We start from the raw sequence: 24,184 nt of genomic DNA on the forward strand, positions 1-24,184 counted from the left end.
TCTATAGAAGCACCCTTTCTAAAAAGGGTCTGCCGAAGCACCCTTTCTAAAAAGGGTCTAGAAAAGCACCATTTCTGAAAGAGGGTCTGCCAAAGCACCTCTTCTGAAACAAAGGGTCTATAGAAGCACCCCTTCTTAATGAAAGGGTCTACAGAAGCACCCTTCCTGAAAGAAGGAGTCTGCCGAAGCACCCCTTCTGAAAGAAAGAGTCTGTAGAAGCACCCTTTCTGAAGGAAGGAGTCTATAAAAGCATCCTCTCTGAAATAAAACGTCTATAGAAGCACCGCTTCTGAAAGAAAGGGTCTGTAGAAGCACCCTTTCTGAAAGAAGGCGTCTATAAAAGCATTCCTTCTTTCGGAAACGGTCTATAGAAGCACCCTTTCTGAAAGATAGAGTCAATAGAAACATCCTTTCTGTAAGATAGGGTCAATAGAAGCACCCTTTCTGAGAGAAAGGGTCTATAGAAGCACACTTTCTTTCTGAAAGGGCCTGTAGAAGCGCCCTTTCTTTCAAAAATGGTCTATAGAAGCACCCTTTTCTCACAATTGGTCTATAGAAGCATCCTTTCTTTTAGAAACGGTCTATAGAATGAACCAGGGGTGACAAAACTTCTCCACCTAAAGTTGTCAACCTAGGTCCATACATTCAGATTTTAGGTATTTTGAGGATATTATACACATTTATTTTGTATAGCCTCCACATAAATACCCGATACCATACCATCGGATAGCGTCTAAATGCTGCAATCTGTCCCTTAATCTGTTCTAAAGACCATGGGTTCCACAAAATTTTACCTTAGTTAACTACATCATTAGTTCTTTTGCCACAATAACCCGAGCATACATCCTATATCAATCGTTCTGCATGTGACTATTTTGTCAAATTAATTTGTCGACATTGTCTGGCAACCCTACAATGAATAACTTGTAAATAAACTCGCGCTCGTAAAATTTTAAAGAAAAACTTGGAAAACAAAGTTTAATAGTAGTTCAACGTGTTAAAAAAAATTAAAAGTGAACATTATTTACGTTGTGCAGATCGAATTTGGATTAAATTCGTTTCAAATTGTATTATAATAAAAGAGTAGTTTTCTTGCTACTGCATCACAAAAAGAAGAAGAAGAAAAAAGGAATAAACAAAAACGATTTGCCGCCATCTAATTGATATTGATGCGTATTGGTTGAAGTTCAAACAGAAACTAATTTTGGAAGTCGCAGCTGTGCTGCTGGTAACTTACTCTTTTCCAACGTATTGGTTTTGTATGCCTGCCCGCTTTTCTGCATTGGTGGTCTGCATATTAAAAGTTGTCTTGCTGCTTGTACTTTGTTGTTGTTGTTGCTGCTGTTGTTACGTGCAGTCTTGGGAGTCTTTAATGTGACAATTTTTTGTTGTTCCTGCACGCAAAGACAAATAAAGAGAAATATTCTCATATATATCACCCATCCACCCCTTGCCTAATTACCAGTGGATGATCGTCATCTCTGAATGATTGTTATTGTTCCATACGCTGAGAAAATACTTACGTTTGTTTATATATCCATCCTCCCACCCATAATGCCTACTAAAATGCCTGTTAAGATATATACTTGTCCCAAATGCCAGAGGCGAGTTAAGGCTAATGAGAATAGCATTGGATGCTTCATGTGTGATGAATTCTACCACATTGCGTGTGCAAAAGTTACAAAAGAACAACATTCTTTCCTACATAAAAGCAAGATGTTTTTATATAAATGCCCTAAATGTCTCAACAAACCAGTAAACGCAAATCCTACCAAAAACACAACAGATGCGTCGTGCAATAACGCTGTGGAATTGGGCGATGAATGGCGTAAACGTTTTGCTGAATTTTCATCTTCTATTGAAAATAATTACTCGACATTGAATGAAGACATCCAGAGCCAGATAGTCCGAATTAAAGACAAAATGGACGAATTGTTAGATGCAGTAAAAACAGAACTTAATATTAAAATACGTAAAATTGAGGAAGATGTTAAAAATTGTTTTGCCGTTGGTAAACAATTTGAAGCAATGTATGCAAGAAAAATTCAAGATTTGGAAATCCAAAATGATATACAGCGAAGAAGACTGAATAGGGCTGATATTGTGATAAATGGACTCCCGAATGCCATACATGACTTAAGAGAGCCTGTTATTAAAATTGCGGAGTTATGTAACGTGAATCTGAATCCGTCAGATATACAACATACTTGTTATATGTCACAGGGGAAATCAGTCCTAGTTAAATTTAACTCCGTTTATACCAGAGACTCAATTATGGCAAACTACAACAAGGGATGTCACTTAACACTGTCGGACATTCTTGGTGGTGAGGTGCGAAACAAAGTATACCTAAATGATCACTTGCATCAAGCGGCCTCCAAGCTTCTGTTCTTATGTCGTAGATTGAGAAGAGAAAACAAAATTCAGAAATATAAACTTTACAATGCAGACATCCCAAAAGTGTTTGTGACATTCCCTAATGGTACCAATGGTACTCTCGACGTGGGGCAGTGTGCAGATCTTTTGGATCAAGGCGTTTCTTTTGGAGTGTCAGCGGTGCCTACCACTTCTAGCCCTATGTGAATTGGTTTTTCGAATGTTACAGAGTAGTATTACTTATATGCTTATTACATTTTCTCAATGATCGATTTTTTTTGTTATGCACTTTGCCTTTGTTTTCTTTGTCTTTAAAATTTTTTAGAGCTACATGTTAAATTTATTTTAGGTAATCATAGCCATGAACTTAAACAATATTGGAGACATTATCCACGATAATCAGTTTTTTCGATCGAATTTGATAAATCTGCAGCAGAACCTTAATGTAATGCATTTTAATTCTCAAAGTTTAAACATTAATCCTAATTCATCAAAACTGTCGGAAATTAAAAGTATTGTTGAGGACAGTAACTTGGACGTTGTTGGTATTTCTGAAACGTGGTTAACGCCGTCTATTCCCTCAGAGATGGTGAATGTCTGTGGGTATTCTTTCTGCAGAAATGATAGGCCCGATCGCAGAGGGGGTGGTGTTGGCTTTTTGATTTCATCGAAATTAAAATATAAAGTTATTTGCGCTGGCAATAATTTTGGCTGTGTCGAATGCTTATTTATAGAAGTTACAGCGAGAACTGGCCCACTTTTAATAGGCGTGGTATATTTACCTAATGGTAACTTCGAAGCTTTTGAAAATGAAGTTTCTGACCTCCTGTTATGCTACAGTAACTTCGTTTTAATGGGTGACTTTAATAATAATCTCTTTGACCCTTCAAGGGCTTATGCTGTGCGACAATCCTGTTTAAGAATGAATATTAAAATTATACATAATAACTGTCCGACACACTATGACACTTTTCACCAATCAACATCTCTGATTGATTATTTTTTAGTGCCTCAATATGACTCTGTTCAGCATTCAGGTCAAGCTATATGTCCGAATATATCCAAACACGCATTGATTTTTCTTTCGATGAACTATCCTCCTAGGCGTACTGAATCCTTTTACGAATATGTTGACTACAATGATTTCTGTATTGAAGAGTTGGAAGAAAAGGCAGCAAATGCAGGTTTGGAACGAATTTTTGCTATTCCACATGTTGACGGCCAGTTGAACATATTAATGGAAGGTCTAACTTTTGTGCACAGTGTTTTTAAAAGGAAAACAAGAAAAGTAAATTACAGCAGTGATAATTGGATACGTTCCCCTCATATTCGTTACAATGAATCTTTGTCTGATTTGGCGTATAAAGCCTATCTCGAGGACAAGTCTGAGGACAAATGGAAGGTATACTGCAAATTACGAAATAGAACAAAAAATATTAAAAGGAAGCTGAAAAGAAAAGCGCATACACAGTTATTCGAAACTTGCAGTAGTCCAAAGCAAATGTGGAACGTAATTAGAAATCATGGCTTAATTAACAAAGACAATTATTGCTCCAATGATGATGGTTTGAATGCTAATGAGATGAATTCATTATTTGTTAATAACCAATTAGATCCTCAAGGTCGAGTTGATGATTGGCTAAGTTTTACTGACAATGAATATGGGTTCTCATTCTCTGGTATAACCTACAATGAAATGATGGAGGCTTTTTCCAAAGTAAAATCTAACGTTGCGGGCAATGACTGTTTTCCAAGAAAGTTTTTTAGGTTGGTCTTTCCGTACATTTCAAGATTTTTTTTACACCTCATCAATACCATTATATTGACTTCTACTTTTCCATGTGGCTGGAAGACTGCAAAAATAAACCCCATCAGAAAGAAAAATCATGGTGCCTCTAGTTGCGAATATCGTCCGATTGCTTTATTGCCAGTTCTTTCAAAAGTTGTTGAATATGTGTTGCGTGGTCAAATAATTTCATACATTGAAAGCAAGAGTATGCTTAATGATTGCCAGTGTGGATTTCGAATTGGTAGAGGAACATCCATGTTGCTGTCTGGTTTAACGGATACTACGAGAAGATACCTTGCCCAACACAAATGTTGTGTCTTGATTTCCCTCGACCTAGAAAAAGCCTTTGATCAAGTTGATTATTATCACTTGGTTAAAAAACTTAGCAGTATTTATAATTTCAATAGGACCGCTTGCAAGTTGTTATACTCCTATCTTTGTGATAGGAAACAGTTTGTATATCTTAAAAACTGTTCATCTAATGTTCTTGCCGTTAAGAGCGGGGTTCCTCAAGGATCCGTTTTAGGCCCTCTTTTATTCATTCTATATTTAAACGACTTATATACGTATTTGGATAGCTGGTGTACTCCTTATGCTTATGCGGATGATGTGCAGTTGCTTTTTGCGGGTGATTACAAATACATTAATGTACTGCAATCGAAAGTTGACCTTGTTTTAAACAAGCTTAGTGATTGGATGTTAAATAATCACCTTTGTGTAAACCCTGCTAAAACTACTGCAATGTTATTCTCAAACAGAGACCTTCCTAGCTTGCAATTAAAATATAGGGGAGTGAATATAGAATTTGTTCATCATATGAAATGTTTAGGGGTAGTATTGGATGACAAACTTACGTTTGAATACCACATAGACACGGTGGTTGCGCATACGAATTTTGCCCTTCGGCAGTTGTACAATACAGATTTAGTGTTGCCCCGTACTGAAAAGAAGAGACTAATTCATGCCCTTATTATGCCTAACATTCTGTACTGTCTGGAAGTATTTTCGGGTACGGATGCAAGGCAGCTGTCAAAACTGCAACTTGTTTTTAATAGAGTAGTGCGATATCTATATTCTCGACGTCTTTTTGACCACATTTCCCCCTGTGTTAATTCTTTTTTAGGCTGTTCCTTTCAATCATTTGTAAACTATAGACTATTGTTACTGTTTTACAAGATATACAAACAACAACATCCACAGTTTATAACAAACTACTTTAATTTCTTTAATTCGATTCGATTGAATCAACTAATCATACCCGTAGTTGGACCTTATATGAATGAATCTTTTGCAGTTAGAGTAGCTAGGCTGTTTAATATACTTCCGAATAGTCTTAAAGTTTTTTGCTACTCGTACTCTACTTATAAAAGAAAGCTTCTTCAACATTTTGCTGAAATTGAAATGAATAATTGATGTTTCATTTTTAGCTTATTTTCCACTCGTCACGTCGACTAAACTGATTATCTGTATATTATGTGCTTCTTTTTTGCGAAAATTGTTATAAATATTTTCCACTTTGAGTAGGCAATAAACCGAGTAGCTATGAAATAATTGGAGTAGCTACGATGTAATGAAGAACTTTCTAAAAAAAAAAAAAAAAAAAACGGAAGAGCAAACCGTAATTAAAGTAATTAGATCTCCAATTTCTAGCTTTAACAACTTTTTTCCCTGCACGAAAATTGATTGTCATTTACATACATACCACATCATATATCTGTTGATTATTATAAACATTAAATTTTTTATATTGTATTATTAATTTGTATTCAATTTACAAGTTGCTTTAACATTGGAGTAGCTATGATGTAATGAAGAATTTTTTCTAGCTTTAACCAGTTTTTATCACTGCGCGAAAACTTATTATCATTTGCATACCACATCATACATCTCTTAATGATCATTTCATAATTTAACTAATAACTTATACGATATACTTATTATCAATCTGTTGCTTTAAAATTGGAGTAGCTATGACGTAATGAAGAATTTAAAAAAAAAAAAAAATTAAAGAATATAATTGTAACCAAAATAATTAGATCTCCAATTTCTAGGTTTAAGATGAATTATATATATGAAATTGTTTTTAGAGTAGCTATGATATCTAGGTGGATTCTTTGTAATTATATAAATTGGCCTCAAAATTGGCTTCAATTGCAAAGCAAATAAATAAATAAATAAATAAATACATGCTCTAAATAAATTCCGTTCCAAACACAATTATACAAACACACATATCCTTTAAGGATTATTCAACATGTCAAACAAATATTTTAAAATCAATTTTTCCATTGTCAATTAACGTTGGTTCTGCAGTACAAAAAAAAAAAGATTGGTCCTCAAACCCAAACATATTCAACAAGCACATATTTGTTCATAAAAAAAGAAATGAGAGACCGAACAGGACTCCCAACATAATCCACAAATTACACTTCCTTTCAAGTCAAATTTAACTTAATGACAAATTTCCGAAGTAAAATCCCAACCATTATTCCATATATCAACATCCTGGGCATGATGATGATGATGCTTCTTCTACTGTCCCTGCTCTTGCTGTAACGATTTTCAATAGCCTCAAAACCTTTACCAATAAGGAATTAAGTCAACAAGCTAAATGGTTGGTTGTTTGGCCCCCAACTGCTCATACTCCCAACAACCGCTTACATACATGTCGTCCTCCTTGTCGTTCTCGTGACAAATCTCTAATAACCACAATAACGATTATAAGATTATACAAATCAACTAATGTTCCATGGATACCCAACCCCAAAACTGCTTGTAAACCACTGCCCCCATCCTTGCGAAAAAAGACTCTTTAAGGATCTATTAAAGGCATAAGAGACACTTGAAAAACTTCAGTGTCTCATTGTTGTCGTCGTCATGTTGAACAATGAAGCAATGTGGACGTATGAACGCCAATCAAGTCATGTATGTCGCTTGTAATGTGCATTACTACGCTTTCACCTAGCCAGCCATGTGAAGTGAATAAATGAATGAACAACAGCGAGTGAAAGGTGTAGGTATGCATGTGAATTCTTACAAAATGTCGAACACCCTGATGATAACCGTTCCGAAATTTAGCAAGAAGTGGTGTAACTTGTGTTTGAATGGTTGTAAATGTATGTTGTAAAAATCCAGTTGCCAGAAAGAATGACAATGGCAACATATTGAACAATGTGTTGTACTCTGAAACCTCTCTGGTTTTTTTAATATTCCTCTCACAATGAACAGTAAGAAGCATAACAAATGCAGGAAATATTTCAAGGGTCTCATATCATGAGATTTGTATATGTAGAGTCTTTCAATCAGAACTGCCCATAGAAACACACTTTCATTCAGAAAAAGTCTATAGAAGCCAGCCCTGCTCAGAACTGTGAAATGTTTCACCATCAATTCTCTTTCGGCTTTTGTTAAAATAGAAATAAGTAAATATTTTTGTAGATTTTTTGATTAAAGCACGTCGTCTTTCAGAAAAGGTCTACAGAAGCACGTCGTCTTTCAGAAAAGGTCTACAGAAGCACCCCGTCATTCAGAAAACATCTACAGAAGAACTTTGTCTTTCAGAAAAGGCCACAGAAGCACCGAATCTTTCGAAAAATGTCTTCACCTCGTCTTTCAGAAAAAGGTCTACAGAAGCACGTCGTCTTTCAGAAAAGTTCTACAGAAGCAACCCGTCTTTCAGAAAAGGTCTACAGAAGCACCCTCGTCTTTCAGATAAAGGTCTACAGAAGCAATTCGTCTTTCAAAAAGATCTATGGAAGTACTTCGCCTATCAGAAGAGGTTTAAAGAATCACCCTTTTTTCAGAAAGGGTCTATAGAAGAACACTTTCTTTCAGAAAGGGTCTATAGAAGAACACGTTCTTTCAGAAAGGGTCTATAGAAGCACCCTTTTTTTAAAAAAGGTCTATAGAAGCACCGTTTCTTTCAGAAAGGGTCTATAGGAAAACACTTTCTTTCAGAAAGGGTCTATAGAACCACACTTTCTTTCACAAAGGGTCTATAGAAGCACCCTGTTTTACAGAAAGGGTCTATAGAATCACCCTTTTTTTAAAAAAGGTCTATAGAAGCACCGTTTCTTTCAGAAAGGGTCTACAGAAGCAACCTTTCTCTCAGAAAGGGTCTATAGAAGCACCATAAGGGTCTACGGAAGCAACCTTTCTCTCAGAAAGGGTCTATAGAAGCACCATAAGGGTATACGGAAGCAACCTTTCTCTAAGAAAGAGTCTATAGAAGCACCCTAAGGGTCTACAGAAGCAACCTTTCTCTCAGAAAGGGTCTAAAGAAGCAACCTTTCTTTCAGAAAGGGTCTACAGAAGCAACCTTTCTCTCAGAAAGGGTCTAAAGAACCACATTTTCTTTCAGAAAGTGTCTAAAGAAACACCCTTTCTTCCAAAAAGGGTCTAGAGCACCCTTTTTTCAGAAAGGGTCTATGGAAGCACCCTTTATTTTAGAAAGGGTCTATTAAGGCACAATTTCTTTCAGAAAGGATCTAAAGAAGCACCTTTTGTTGGAAGCAACCTTTCTTTCAGAAGGGGTCTATAGAAGCACCTTTTTTCAAAATGGGTCTAGAGAAACACCCTTTCTTTCAGAAAGGGTCTATAGAAGCACCTTTTTCCAGAAATGGTCTGTAGAAACACATTTTTTTAAGAAAGGGTCTAAAGAAGCACCCTTTTTTCAAAAAGGGTCTATAGAAGCACCCTTTTTTCAAAACGGGTCTATAGAAGCACCCTTTTTTCAAAACGGGTCTATAGAAGCACCCTTTTTTCAAAACGGGTCTATAGAAGCACCCTTTCGTTTAGAAAGGGTCTATAGAAGCACCCTTTCTTTTAGAAAGGGTCTATAGAAGCACCCTTTCTTTTAGAAAGGGTCTATAGAAGCACCCTTTTCTTAAAACGGGTGTATAGAAGCACCCTTTCTTTTAGAGAGGGTCTATAGAAGCACTTTTTTTCAAAAAGTGTCTATAGAAGCAACCTTCCTTCCGAAAGGGGTTATAGACGCCCTCATTCTTCTATTATATAAAACTCAAATGACGTTCGTACGTGAATCAAAAACTCGACCAATTTACAACCGATTTGTTTCGCGTTTGTCTTAAAATGTTCGTATTTATCCAAGGAAGGATCTGACGTATTTTGTTTTTGAGATATCGCGAAAAATTCGCGAAAATGTGCAAAAATATATTTTGAAGGAAGATTGTCAGAAAAAATTTTCTCAAAATGTTCGTATTTATCCAAGGAAGGATCCGACGTATTTTATTTTTGAAACATCGCGAAAAATCCGCGAAAATGTTCAAAAATATATTTTGAAGAAAGATTTTAAGAGAATATTGTCTCAAAATTTTCATATTTATCTAAGGAAGGATCTGACGTACTTTATTTTTGAGACATCGCGAAAAATCCTCGAAAATTTGCCAAAATATATTTTGAAGAAAGATTTTCAGAGAATATTGCTTCATCGCCTGAAAGTAACATTGGATATATAAATGTTTGATATATACGTTGAACTGGAGATACAGTATCGGGATCGGAGGTATCTCCAAAAAATTTAAAAGTTGTATGCGGATATCTATTGAACGGTAATAGATTTAGTCTCCAAAAAATGGGTCTGTGGCGGAAAGTAATTTAGATATAAGTATACCAAATTATATTGAAATCGGCTTAGATTCCGGTATAGCTCCCATATATATTTTCGGCCGATTTGATGTATCATCAAACACGCTATGTATGTCGCAATTTGATGTGGAAATAAATATGTCAAATTCCATAGAAATCGGTTCAGATTTGGATATAGCTCCCATATATATTTTTGACCGATTTTATATATTTGATAAAACAAACACGCTATGTATGTCCAATTTCATTGAAATTTGGAATGTGGTTTAAAAATATTTATACCCTATACCACAATGTGGAAAAGGGTATAATAAGTTTGTTTTCCCAAAAATTCATGTAACGCCGCGAAATATTCGTCGTAGACCCCTCATGTGGTATACCAAACTTCATATCTCGACGAGATAAAGCGATTTAGCGATGTGTGTCCGTCCGTCCGTCCGTCCGTCTGTCCGTCCATTAAAAATTGTAATCAAGCTAGAGGCCGCAATTATGGACCGATTGTCACGAAATTTAGTATGGAGGTCGGGTTTGGACCAGAATAGAACTGATTAGTTTTTGGCGATGATCGTGAAATGTTAAAGGGATGAAATGGACCAAAAACAAAATTTTTGCTCGATTTTGTAGCCGCTCTGTAGGTCGCAATAATAGTCCGATCGGCGCGAAATTTTAAACGTAGTTTTGGTTTGAGATGAAGAAGTAGCGTGCAAGTCAACGGTATGATCGGATAATATTTAGCGGGTTAAATTGATCAAAACTTTTGTGTATACATTTAAATAAAAGTTATCATTTATCAAAAGCTAGCCCGGAAAGCTAGTGCACAGGGATAGTGGTATAGGGTATCACATGGTCGGCCCCGTCCGACTATAGTCTGTTCTTACTTGTTTTATTTTAATATGAACCGATCATCATATATTTTTGTGGGGTTATTAAGTACTTAACAACATTGCTTTAATACGAGAGACTTTTAAAAAATGGTGAACAGCGAAAGTCAAAATTCGATTTTTTGCAAAAAATGGACCGTTTTTTACCATTAATCGGTCAAAACATTTTTTAAAGGAAATGTCTCATATATAAAGACAAGAGTTTGATGTATTCAATATGTTTACAAAACAAACCTAAATTTCAGTCATTTCGCGTGGATATTGAGGACACAACAATCAAAATACCGAAAATGGGGAGGTACGGTTCTATGGGGGCTATAGGAAGACGAGGACCTATACCAACAGATTTCTTGTGGAAAGTTATAAGCCCCCCAACGAAGACTTAATACAAACTTTCAGCCATTTCGGTGTGCTAATCAGGCAAAAACGTCGAAAATACCGAAACTCGGGAGTTACTTTCCTATGGGGGGGCTATATGAAGGCGTGGACCTATGCACGATATCAAAACGTGGACCTACACCCACAATTCTCTTTTGGAATGTTTTATACCTCTGCCGAAGACTAACCACCAAGTTTAAGTAATTTCGGTTGTTCACTATGCCTAAAACTTTTAACATCCCGCAAATCAGGAGGTACGGTTCTATGGGGACTATATCAAAACGTGGACCGACCATCCCAATTTTTTATCCTATAGATTGTAAGGCAATAATAGGTACGTGTACCAAAATTGATGCACCTACGATAACTCCTTCTATTTTTGGCCACAGTTAATATGAACTCGCGATACAGTGAGCCATTTTCGCGCTGAGCGCCTCATATATTTTAGATCCAGTTCATGTATTTGATGCACTAAAAACGTAGCGTGTTTATCCAATTTCAATGAAATTTCAAATTATATTGAAATGAGTTCAGATTTCGATTTCATATATATTTTCTGTCAATTTGATGTATTTGATGCTTCAAACACGCTATGTATGTCCAATTTTAATGAAATTCCGAATGTGTGATGGAATTGGGTATTTGTAGAATTTGCAAATTATATTAAAATCGATTCAGATTTGAATATAGCTACTGAACATATTTTCGGCCGATTTCATGTACTTGATGCACTGAACATCAAATTTGGATTGTGAGACGGAATTTGGTATAGAAATAAGTATACCAAATTATATTGAAATCGGTTTAGATTTGAATATAGCTCCCATATATATTAACACGCTATATAAATATCCAATTTCTTTCAAACAAATAAATTTGCTAAATTTTGTTGAAATCGGTTAGGACTTGGGCAGTGCTCTCATATATATTTTCAGCCGATTTTATATATTTGTTGCAAAAAAACCCTCTATACATGTCCAAAAAATTTCCTAATATATATTGAAATCGAGTCAGTCAGTCAGCTACCGAACATATGTATTTTCGGCCGATTTCATGTATGTGATCTATGAAACACGCTATGTAAATATGTCCAATAAAGTTTGACAAATTATATTGAAATTATTGTCAAAATTTGTAAAATATGTGCAAAATTATTGTGAAGTCAGTTCAGATTTCAGTTTGTTCTATTATTAAAAAAATATCAAATATAAAATATTGAATTTCTGATTCGTTATTTAATAGTACGGTTATATATGACCGGATTTAACAAACCCAGCGGGTTTCAAATATCATTTCCATTACCTTTACGTCAAATAAATCCTCATAAAGAAGGTTAACCCTGCAAAACCCTATAATATAAACAGCATATAAGTAGCGATTTTGATGTCAGTAAAAGCCATCATTATAGTTCGCGTGTACTTATAGTCAGAAAGAAATTAACCAAGACTACATTTACTAAATACCACATACTAAGTACCACATACCACATAAGAGTATAATTTGTAAATGTGACCTACGTAGGAGTACCTATAGTCCGAAAGGATTTAAGAGGAGCGTTACCTCCTGCACCATACAAAAATATCATGTTAAGCTCCATACATAGCACTGAACGGGTAGAAACGCCGCCATCATATATTTATGCATTGACATATTTAAAAAATTGTAAAATTTAAAGGGAATTTAATTATTGGCATTGCTTTATTATGTACCTTATTCGGGGTAGCGAAGCGCACCGGGTTTAGCTAGTACAGAATATAACATAGAAGCACTCTTTCATTTAGAAAGGTTGTATAGAAACACCCTTTATTTCAGAAAAGGGTCTTTCATGCGGAAAAAATCTCCAAAGATCTTCTATGGGTAGGGTCTCCTATGCATAGAAGACACCCAAGGGTCTTCCGTACAAAAAATGGAGAGCTCCAAAAAGTCATATAGGTAGATGATACACAAGTGATCTTTCGTACAAAGAAGACCCCAAGAGAAAAAGTCCTCCAAAGGTCCTTCTATTCGTAAAAGACACCGTGAGTGTCCTCCGTAAAAAGAATAAGGTCTCCAAAGTTATTATATTTATAGAACGCACGCAAAGGTTCGTCCGTATGAAGAAAAAGGCTAACAAAGGATCTTCTATGCCTAGAAGACACTCAAAGGTTCTTCCGTACAAAGATGAGGAGGCTTCTAATCGTATAATACACCCAAAGGATCTTCCGTACAAAGAAGAAAACCTCCAAAGGACCCTCTATTCGTAGAAGACAGCCAAAGAGCCTTCCGTACAAAAAAAGAAGCCCTCCCTCGATCGAAATAAGAAGAACTTCAAAGGACATTCTATGCGTAGAAGACACCCAAATTGTCTTCCTTAAAAAGAATAAAACCTCCAAAGGGCCTTATATTCGTAGAAGACACCCAAAGGATCTTCCGTACAAAGAAGAAAAACTGCAAAGGGCCTTCCAATAGTAGAGGAAATCCAACTGGTCTTCCGTACAAAGAAGTAGACCTCCAAAGGATCTTCTATGCCCAAAGGGTGTCTGTACAAAAATGAAGACCTCCAAAGAGTCATCCGTAAAAAGAAGAAAACCTCCAAAGGGCTTTCTTTTCGTAGAAGACACCCAAGTGGTCTTATATTCGTAGAAGAACCCCAAAACCCCAAAAAGCCCTCCAAAAGCTATTCTACACTTAGAAGACACGGCCAAAGAAGACCTTTAAGACTCCCAACGAGAACGAGAAAACCTTCAAAGGGCGTTCGTAGAAGACACCGAAATGGCATTCCGTACAAAAAGGAACACCTCCAAATGGTCTTCTATACGTAGAAGACATACAAAGTGTCTTCCGTATAAAGATGAAGACCTTCAATGCATCTTCTATTCGTAAAATACACAAAAAGGGTATTCCGTAGAAAGGAGAAGCCCTCCAATAGGTCTTCTATTCCTAGAAGACACACAAAATAGAAGACCTAGAAAAGGTCCCCCGTATAAAGAAGAAAATACACAAAGGGTCTTCTATTTGTAGAGGAAGCCAATGGATCTTCCGTATAAAGAATAAGACCTCCAAAGGGTCTACTGTTAGTAGAAAACACCAGAAGGTTATTCTGTTCGTAGAAGACCTCAAAAGGTCTGCCTTAAATAGAAGACCTCCTAAGGGTCTCAAGACGTAGAATACCTCCAAAGAACGTAGAAGGCTTTGAAAGGGGCTTCTACACACAAGAGACCGCTAAAGAGTTTTCTACACGCAGTAGATCTCTAAAGAGTCTCATAAACAGAGAAGACCTCCAAAAGGTCTCCCACACGGAGAAGACCTTCAAATGGCCTTGTATACCTAGAAGAACTCAAAAGGGTCTAATATAGATAGAAGACTTCCAAAGAGCCTTCTGTCCAAAGAGCCTTCTGTGCAAAGAAGATTTCCAAAGAAACTTCTATAAGTTCAAAGGCAGACCTCCAGAAAAAAAAACAGACCTCCAAACGGTTTTCTGAACATAGAAGATTTCCAAGAGTATTCTACACATGGAAGACCTACAAAGGGTCTTCTGTACATAGAAGACCCCCCATAGTACCTTCTATGCACAGAAGAATTCCAAAAAGTTATCTATACGGAAAAGACCTCCATAGTGTCTGAATGATTTTACACACATAGATCTTAGTATGCTCTTCTACACACTGAAGACTTCCCAGTTCGTCTACAAATGGAGGACGTCCAAAAGTCATTCTCTACATATAATACCTCTGAAGAGATTCCTATCCATAGATGACCACCCAAAAGGTCTCAGTTGTTTTCCTCCAACTTCCCATATGACCCTCGGCATTGGCAAGGAAATTATTATTTTTACTTCATGTTGGCATATCGATTGTAGTGAATGAACATATGAAGTGTACGTACGACAAGTATGTGACGATTTTCCATAATGAATAATTGAAAACAATAGGCGAGCACACACACACAAAATCATCACCAAAGTTCTTAACAATGACGACAAGACTTTAAATTGTAGCTGAAGTGGGTACAAAACAGCAGCTCAATATGAAGATGAGTGGAGAGTACCAATACTAGGAGTAGCTAGAACAGCAATGACAATGGCTGGCTTTGAGGTTAGAGGTAAATGCTGTGTGCCAAGAAGGGTCTTTTTAGTCATTCCAAAAAAAAACTGGGTAAGCATGCAACATGTTTTTGGGGAGCTATGGTTAACATACCAAAAAGACTTGTCAAAAATATAAAAGGAAGAGGGATGGGGAGTGAGAGTTGCTGTGCATAAGTAAGCATATTTCCCATATGAACTGGCTAAAAATTCTTTACTTATCCTCGGTATGTGTGTGCCTTCTTCTTTTGCAATATAAATGGCTGCGAATCAATGAACAACAGTAAATCGTTATAAATGAGTATAGAACTAAAGTATGTATGGAGTGCATTCAGTTTATATCCTTCCGCAGAGCGGAGCAGTGTATGTTGTTGTAGTTGTAATTGTACTTACGACAGAAGTGTGGTGTACGCCATCTAATTTGTATGCCCTTTTGCGAACAGGCATGCGAATAGGCTGCCACAGCGGTACAAAGACATTCACAATCACCACCTTGATCACAGGCACAGGTATCGAATATGCAACGTTTCAAGTATTTCTCAACAGGCACTTCAGCATGGCAATCCTACAGCGCGGCAGAAACATACAAGGCACAGCATACATAGTATATCCAAATGGTGGTCACAAAAATGGCATCAGCAAGAATTTTCACAATCACCATATGTGGCATAGGTGTTCGTTTGTTCCATTCATTCGGTTCAGTTCAGCAAGATGAGTGGCAAGAAAATGAAAAAGGGCGAAAAAGAAGTTGAAAACAAAGAATTTTAATTACATTACAATCCAAAAAGTGAACATAACAGATGAATGAATTTTATTGTTTGAGTAAAATATTTAAAGCTTCTTATGGAGATTATAATATTAATTAATATTCGATAATGTAAATGTATTGGCGGCAGATGTTAGCAGGAAGTATTTTTTGCAGCAACAGCTGTCGTTTAAATGGGCTATCAAATTAAATTCTATTAAGAAGGAAATATCGTTACGTTTTGTATTGGAATTCAAATGATAGTCTTTAAGAAAGCAATAAAATTTAATTTTTGAATAAATATTGAATGGATTATATCAGATTAAGACAAGCACTACGTGATTGATATTTAAAGACATACTCTCGTATCCCAAAAATCATTTTAAATGAATATCCAAATATTTAAGCCATCAGAAAAATTAAGCAAAAAAAGTATCAGTCGGCTTTGCCGACAGAGATATACCCTCAGCCTGTGTGGATTGAAATACTTTTTCCCAAAAAACCGACAAAAGTATGGTAGGATTAAAGCTCAAAAAATTGCGGGGATATCGATAGATAGAGCTTTTTTATCACACTAGCCTACGAAAAGCATAATATCGCTGTAAACAGGGCCGCTAAAAAAACCTTCGTTAAAAATGTCCAAAGGATCCTCGAACAGACCCTTAACCGCACAAAGATGTTGAACATTTGTGTGGGTTGCACCACAAGGATTGGACAGATAGGTCCCAAATTTGAATATAAACTAAGTTTCGACAATATTTAAAGATCCAAAGTTTGGACAAAACCGGTTGCTACGTCTATGAGAAATCGCGCGTACCATTTTAGCGAATATTTTTGAACTTTTGTGGGGGAGGTACCGGAAGGAGTGGACCTATAAACACCAACTTCGAATTTCATCTTATATTCGAAGAAATATTACAATATCCAAACTGTGGACGAACGCAGTATTTGGTTCGAGCTATCCACCCACTACATATGGTGACATAGGGGATTTTTTACAACTTTCGGGCAGTTTCTCAAGAAGTATGGACTTGCCCCTGAAAAAACGTTTACTGTCCTAATTGACGCAGCGAATGCAAGTTGCTTCAACAAAAATCAAAGTGATTCGAGAGCAGGCCTTAAACTGAATTTATCAAAAATTTTGTGTGGGAGGTACCCGAAGGAGTGGACCAGTATGGACCAAATCGGTAACTCCCATCAAGAGTTATCGTGCGCACAACTTTTCCCAACATTTTTGAACTTTTGTGGGGGAGGTGCCTGAAGGAGTGGACCGATATGGCTTATCTTCGAACTTAAAGTAAGTTTGAACAAAATATTACTAAGGCCACATTGTGGAACGAACGGCTCATCCGTTCGAGAGTTATCATGCGCTCCAACCACCTCACACGGTGTCATAGGGGTTTTTTTTTGCAACTTTCAGGCTATTTTCTCAGGAAGTATGGACTTGCTCCTGATGAAACTTTTACCACCGTGTAGGGGGCGGTGAATAGAAAATGCTAAAACAAAAATCAAAGCGATTCGAGAGCAGGTCCTTAACTGAACTTATCCAAAATTTTGTGTGGGAGGTACCAGAAGGAGTGGACTGATTGAGTCCATATTAGAATCACATCTAAGTCTGGTAGATATTTCACGATTTGCATAGTATGGACCAAATCGGTTACTCCCTTCAAGAGTTATCGTACGTACAAATTTTCCGAACATTTTCGAACTTTCGTGGGTGAGGTACCGGAAGGAGTGGACCGATATAACTCATCTTCGAACTTAAACTAAGTTTGGACGAAATATTACGAAAGCCAAATTTTGGACCGAATCGGTGGATCCATTCGAGAGTTATCGTGCGCTCCAGCCAGACAAACAGACGGACGGACATTGCTCAATCGACTCCAAATTTTCTGAAACACATTTCGTCTAAACATACTTGGGGTCTAAAACCATTATTTCGATGAGGCACATTTCGCCCGTATGAAAGTGTATATACCCTCGTTAGCATAAATGCTGAGGGTATAAAAAAAGAAATAAATAACACAAACAAAAATCTTTAAGTTCGGCCGGGTATTCTACCTAAAATGAAATAATTAGTTTCCTATCCTGTCCACAATTTTAGGGGCAAAATTTTTCAACCACGGATACTCCAAATTCCTAATGCTTAGTTCCATTAAAAAATGTGGCTTAAACTCTCAAAATACCGAAAATCTGGAGATACAGTTATATGGGGCCTGTACCAAAACATGAACCTATATTGACAAATTTGATGGAGGAGTGTTGCGACGTCACACGTCAAATTTAAGCTAGTTTAGTCAAGGCATACAGCTAAAATTCTCAAAGTTCCGCAAATCAGGAGGTACGGTTACATAGGGCGTACACAAAAACGTGAGTACCTCAAATGTCAAATTACGGGTAGTTCAGTCAGAAAATGTAGCCAAGACCCTCAGAATACCGAAATTCGGATGGTACCATTATAAGGAAGCTATACCTAAACATAGACCTATGTTGACAATTTCTATGTAAAAGGTTCGTGACTGCACCCCAGAATGGACAAGGGAGTCTGAGATAAGTCCCCCTTGTCCCAATTTCAGTCAAATATGTTAAAAATATACACTCGAAATACCAAAAATCGGGATTTACCGTTATATGGGTGGTATACCAAAGCATGGACCGATGTTTAAAAATTGCTATTTAGAAGTTTTGCGATCACTGGGAACCACAAATCAAATTATTAGGAAGTTTGGCCAAAAAAATTTTGCTTTAATTCTCGAAATACTGAAAATCGGAAGGTACCGTTATATCAGGGCTATACCAAAACATGGATCTATGATGACGATTTTTAGTCGATAAGCTTGTTGATCACTGAGAACCTCAAATGTCACATAGGAAGTAGTTCGATCAAAAAATTTAGCTAAAGTCTTCAATACACCGAATATCGGGAGGTCTCGTTATTTGGGGTATACCCCCAAAACAAGATCTTCTACATAGGTTTTTTTGTTGTGTGACCACTGGGAACATTAATTGTTAAATAACAGGTAGTTCGGTAAAAAGATTTAGCTAAAATCCTCAAAATATCGAAAATCGGGAGTTACGGTTACATGGGGGCTATACCAAAACATTAACCTACATAGACAATGTTTGGTGGAGAAGTGTTGCGACCACTGGGAATTTAAAATCTGGTCAAAAAATGTAGCTAAAATCCTCAAAATACCGAAAATCGGTTGGTACCGTTATCTTTACTATGGACCAAAACATGGACCCATATAGAAAAATGTTGGTGAAGAAATTTTGTGACTGCAGGGAATCTCAAAAGTCAAATTAAACTCAGTTCGGTTAAACATTGTAGCTAAAATCCTTAAAATACCGAAAATCGGGATGTATCGATAAGTGGGGACTATACTAAAATGTGGGTCAATATTAGGGATTGGTAAGTCGAATTTCGGTTAATCGACTAATCGACTTTTTGCAGTCAAAAATCTAAAAATCGTAGTCGACTTTTGTCTGGAGGGAAAATCGCATAATCGATTATCTTGTGATCGATTTTTGAGTTTGCCCATATATTGTTGACTTGGCGGTTTTACACTTTTCGCGGTTTTACAGTTTGAAAAGAAAACTCGAAACCCGACGAATAGTCGATTATAATCGATTTTCTGTGTTTATGGAAAAGTCGAAAGTCGAGTTTTAAACAACTGAAATAATCGCAAGAACGAAAAATCGCATTTTTGGTTTTAGACCAAAACCGAAAAGTCGAAAAATCGATTATTGCTTTCCATTACTTATCCCTAGTCAATATAGCCCATATTTGAGATCGACCTGCCTATGGAAAAATGACACTCGGATGCAAAAATACAGTCTTCTAGCTCAATTATTGTGGGCGCTAGAGTGATTACAGCAGACGAACATGGCTTAGAACTTTATCCTGCAGTATACGATTTGCATGAATGCTGGGCGGGGTTTTTGGTTCATTCGAACTATCATCTAGAGAAGTATGGAGAACAAACTTATAGCGTTATAAAAGACCACAAGACCACGAGAGGTATGAAGAAGTGGAAGGGCCCATATTTCAGGAAGTATTGCCTTACACTAGCAACAACTTCAACATGATCCGACAAATGGTCTTAGAATAGAAAAAAACTCAAAAATTTACATCTTTTGCGGAGGAGTTACTTCATGAAGTGGATCAACATAGTCCATCTTCGAAGTGGATCTAACTTTTGGAGTCCTTCTTTTCCTATTAGTTGGTCACCGTAGGATTTTTTTTAGAGATTTTTGGTCATTATGTCACAAAGCACGGACTTGCCCACAGAAGAGCCTCATATCGTTCTAAAGATAAGCAGTGCCTTTGGTAGAACAATTCTAAACGGTTCCCTGCTGATGCTTTTAAGCGAAAATTTTAAACTTTTGTAAGAGGAAGGTGTTGCACTTTAAAGACCTTTTTGGAACTGGGCTAAGGTTTGGAATAAATTATACGATATTCAAAATTTCGACCTACTCGCCTTGGCACATCGTAAGTTATCGCGCTCATCAGTAATTTTAGTTTGTGCCTGCAGGATTTTTTAGCTTACTTATGGGTAATTATCTCATGAAGTATGGACTTGCCCACGAAAAATATTGTTCGGTTGTATTAGGGGCCGCTAGAACAACCTACAGCAAAAATGTCAAAGCGATCCGAGACATGTCCACCAACTGCACCTGTGCGAAATTTTGTGTGGGAGGAAACCGAAAGAGCCACCGTGGCAAACACTCAGAAGGTCTGCGGTTCAATCCCTGACCAGAACATCAACAACATCGGCGATGGCAAGTCCCTTAAGCGTAATGTAGGCTTACATTTCCCGATTATTTCAGCCATGAACAACTTTTCTACAAGTGGTCTCGTAAGATACGCCGTTCGAACTTGGCGATAAAAAGGCAGGTTAATGATATGAGGGAAGTCTCCCTTATCACTTTGGGGATGTTGTATGTCATTGGCTATCACCTCAGAAGATAGAGTCTCTAAGAATTGTTTCAGAAACAACATTCAATTCTGTAGCTGTAAATTCCCAGTAGAAGCTGCAGAAATGTAGAAATCTTCGTGGAACGAGATGATCTTCGTCCTACTAACCCGGGTGATCCAAGAGTCAAAGAGACTGATGCTCGAGATCAATAGACTAGAACTCCTATCTACAACTTAAGCACGGCTACTGAGAAACTATGGTCAAAAGTTAAATCGCTTTCCAATCCTGGTAGGAGGAACGATCAGACATCTGTCAAATTTTGCCCCCTGTCGATTATATATAATTGTTCCACAAACATCCCATAAGGGACAAGAGAGACTTCTCTCATATCAATGAGTGCACCTCGATTCATATTAGCTCAATGATATGGGACCTACAGTTTATCGCCGAGTCCGAACTGCGTGTCTAAGACACCACTTTGTAGAGAAGTTTTCCATGGCTGAAATACTCAGGAAATGTCGCCAACATTACTGAGGGAAATCGAACACACGACCTTATGTGTGCCAGGCGGGTGTGCATACTATTGCACCACGGTGGCACCCGATTAAACAGACGATTTTTGGTGCAACAGAAAGGTGCTTAGTGCTTCGCGTCGCATTAAAATTTTAATAAAGTCATGTGGCAAGAATTCAGAGCGGTCAGTGATAATAGCTTCAGGGAACTACTATTCCCTAATAAGCTCAGGCCGCTGAGAAATTTCTCGTAACCACCATCAATCCTGCAGTTGGAGGTTAAAATCCACCTACTAAAATAACCGAGATAAAATTTTTGCTTCCCATCAGAGGCGTCAGAAAACGTCGTTGAAGGGGATGATCACCGTCATACTAACTCAGTTGATCCAAGAGTCAGGAAAGTGACGGTCAATAAGTTGGTAAACGAGCACAAAAGAAACAAATGCCTACAACACCTGAGGAGCTGCAGCATGGGTACTGAGAAACTATTCTCAACGGTTAAATCGCTTTCCAACCAAGATAGGATAAACGACCGGACATTTGTCATATTTGGTGATAATTTTGTGACAGGTCCCGGCGGTTAAATCGCTTTCCAACCCTGGTAGGAGGAACGAATGGACATCTTTCATATTTGCCAAACAAGTTGTGACAGAACCGTAGAGGTAGGCTTGTCGATTCAACAAGCCGTTTGTGGAGCACGAATAATAATAGGACAAAGAGAAGAGTTTCACATTCGAGCTCTTCTAGGCGAAGATGAACCGACATAGTTCACTAGTGCTAAAGTTGCAGAAATCTTTCAGAAAGCAAACTCATTCAACCTCAGACGCTCGAGTTGCTTCAGAGGTTAATTTCGCCTGGTACCGACTTATAATACCTAATTTGTCAGCAAAAGCTGCAGAAATCGGTGCGCAACGATATGAACTCCGCCGTTCCAACCCAGGTGGTCCAAGAGCCACGGAACTAATATTCGCGATCAATAGGTTGATAGCCGATCACAAAAAACAAATGACTAGAACACCTAACTAGAGCGGCATTTTAAGCACGGGTACTGGAGAACTTAGTCAATTGCTTTCCAACCGTGGTAGTAGAACGAGCTGACTTTTCTGTTGCCCCAAATATTTGGCAACGATATTATAAGGTGGGCATCGGAAAAGGAGTTTTGTATTGCATTGGAACTCTTCCATACGAAGTTGAACCGGCACAGTTATCCAGAGATGAAGTTGCAGAAGTCATTCGAAAAGCAACAAGTAAAGAAGCATTAAGTTCGGCCGGGCCGAACTTTTCATACCCTCCACCATAAAATATTCATTCCTGTCCCCAACTTTAAGTGAGTACGTTAAAATGTCAGATAATGTACATAAAATGCTTCATTCTGGAGGCCCTTTTTATGGTGCCTATATCTAACTGTTGACAATTTTTGGTGGGCTAGAAATTGGGAGGTACTGTTATATAGGGGTTATAATAAAACATGGGCCTATCTTGACAGTTTTTGATTGGAGCCTTTAATATCAAATAACTCTTAATTCGGTTAAAAAATTTAGCTAGAATCCTCTAAATATCGAAAATCGGTACATAACGTGGGAACTTCAAATGTCATTAACAGCTAGTTCGGAGGTGTCTGGGCTATACGAAAATATGAACTTAAATGAACAATTTTTGTTTCAGATTTTTTGTTGACTTTTAAATTTCAAATTACAGAAAGTTCGTCCAAAAAATAAAGCTAAGGTACGGAAAATCGGGAGGTTTGTTTTGGGGCTATACAAAAACATGGACCTACGTTCGGTTAAACATTTTAAGTAAAATCCTCAAAGTACCGAAAATCGGGAAGCTATATTGAAAATTGTTGATGCAGATGCGTGGTGGCCACTACAACCTACAAATGTCAAACTACAGTTAGTTCTGTTAAAAATTGTAGCTAAAATGGCCAAATTACTGTAAATTGGGAGGTACCGTTACATGGGAGCTATATCCGAACATGGACCTATATTGACAATTTTTGATGGAGAGGTGTTGTGACCACTAAGAATTTCAAATGTCAAATGTTCAAATTACAGATAATTCGGTTAAAACTTGTTTGTAAAATTCTCAAAATACCTGAAAAAGGGCGGTAACGTTATATGGGGGATATTCCAAAACATGGACCTATGTCCACTAGTTATATAAGTTTATTGACATTTAAGAACCCTAAATGTCAATTGATAGCTAAATCGGTCTGTAAATGTAGATAAAAACGTCAAAATGCCGTAAATCGGGGGTACCGTTATATGGGGGCTTTACCAAAACTTGGACCTAGGTCCACAACTTTTGTTATATAAGTTTAGTTACACTTAAGAAACCTAAATGTCAAATTATAGCTATATCGGTCTGAAAATGTAGCTAAAAACGTCAAAATACCTAAATCTGGGGGTACCGTTATATGGGGGCTATACCAAAACGTGGACCTATGTCCACAAGTTTTGTCACATAAGTTTATTAACATTTAAGAACTTTAAATGTCAAATTATAGCTAAATCGGTCTGAAAATGTAGCTAAACCCGTCAAAATACCGTAAATCGGGGGTACCGTTATATGGGGGCTATACCAATACGTGGACCTATGTCCACAACTTTTGTTATATAAGTTTATTGACTTTTAAGAACCCCAAATGTCAAATTATAGCTACATCGGTCTGAAAATGTAGCTAAAAACGTCAAAATACCGCAAATCGGGGGTACCGTTATATGGGGGCTATACCAAAACGTGGACCTATGTCCACAACTTCTAATTTATAAGTTTATTAACACTTAAGAACCCTAAATGTCAATTTATAGCTACATCGGTCTGATAATGTAGCTAAAAACGTCAAAATACCGTATATCGGGGGTACCGTTATATGGGGGCTATACCAAAACCTGGACCTATGTCCACAACTTTAGCT

At 37.2% G+C, this 24,184-nt stretch overlaps 1 protein-coding gene across 2 annotated transcripts in view; it reads right to left on the reverse strand.

Moving 5' to 3' along the window:
- Hml (hemolectin) overlaps positions 1-24,184 on the reverse strand; it is an 85,716-nt gene that overhangs the window by 24,044 nt on the left and 37,488 nt on the right. For both annotated transcript variants that reach the window (XM_073986522.1, XM_073986521.1), the window contains one exon: positions 15,485-15,656. In XM_073986522.1, the coding sequence (XP_073842623.1) occupies positions 15,485-15,656 (172 nt within the window). The remainder of the gene's footprint in view (positions 1-15,484; positions 15,657-24,184) is intronic.

The sequence above is a fragment of the Musca autumnalis genome, unplaced genomic scaffold (genome assembly GCF_047663935.1).
Source record: "Musca autumnalis isolate F117 unplaced genomic scaffold, ASM4766393v1 scaffold_4, whole genome shotgun sequence".
Classification (NCBI taxonomy): Eukaryota; Metazoa; Arthropoda; class Insecta; order Diptera; family Muscidae; genus Musca; species Musca autumnalis.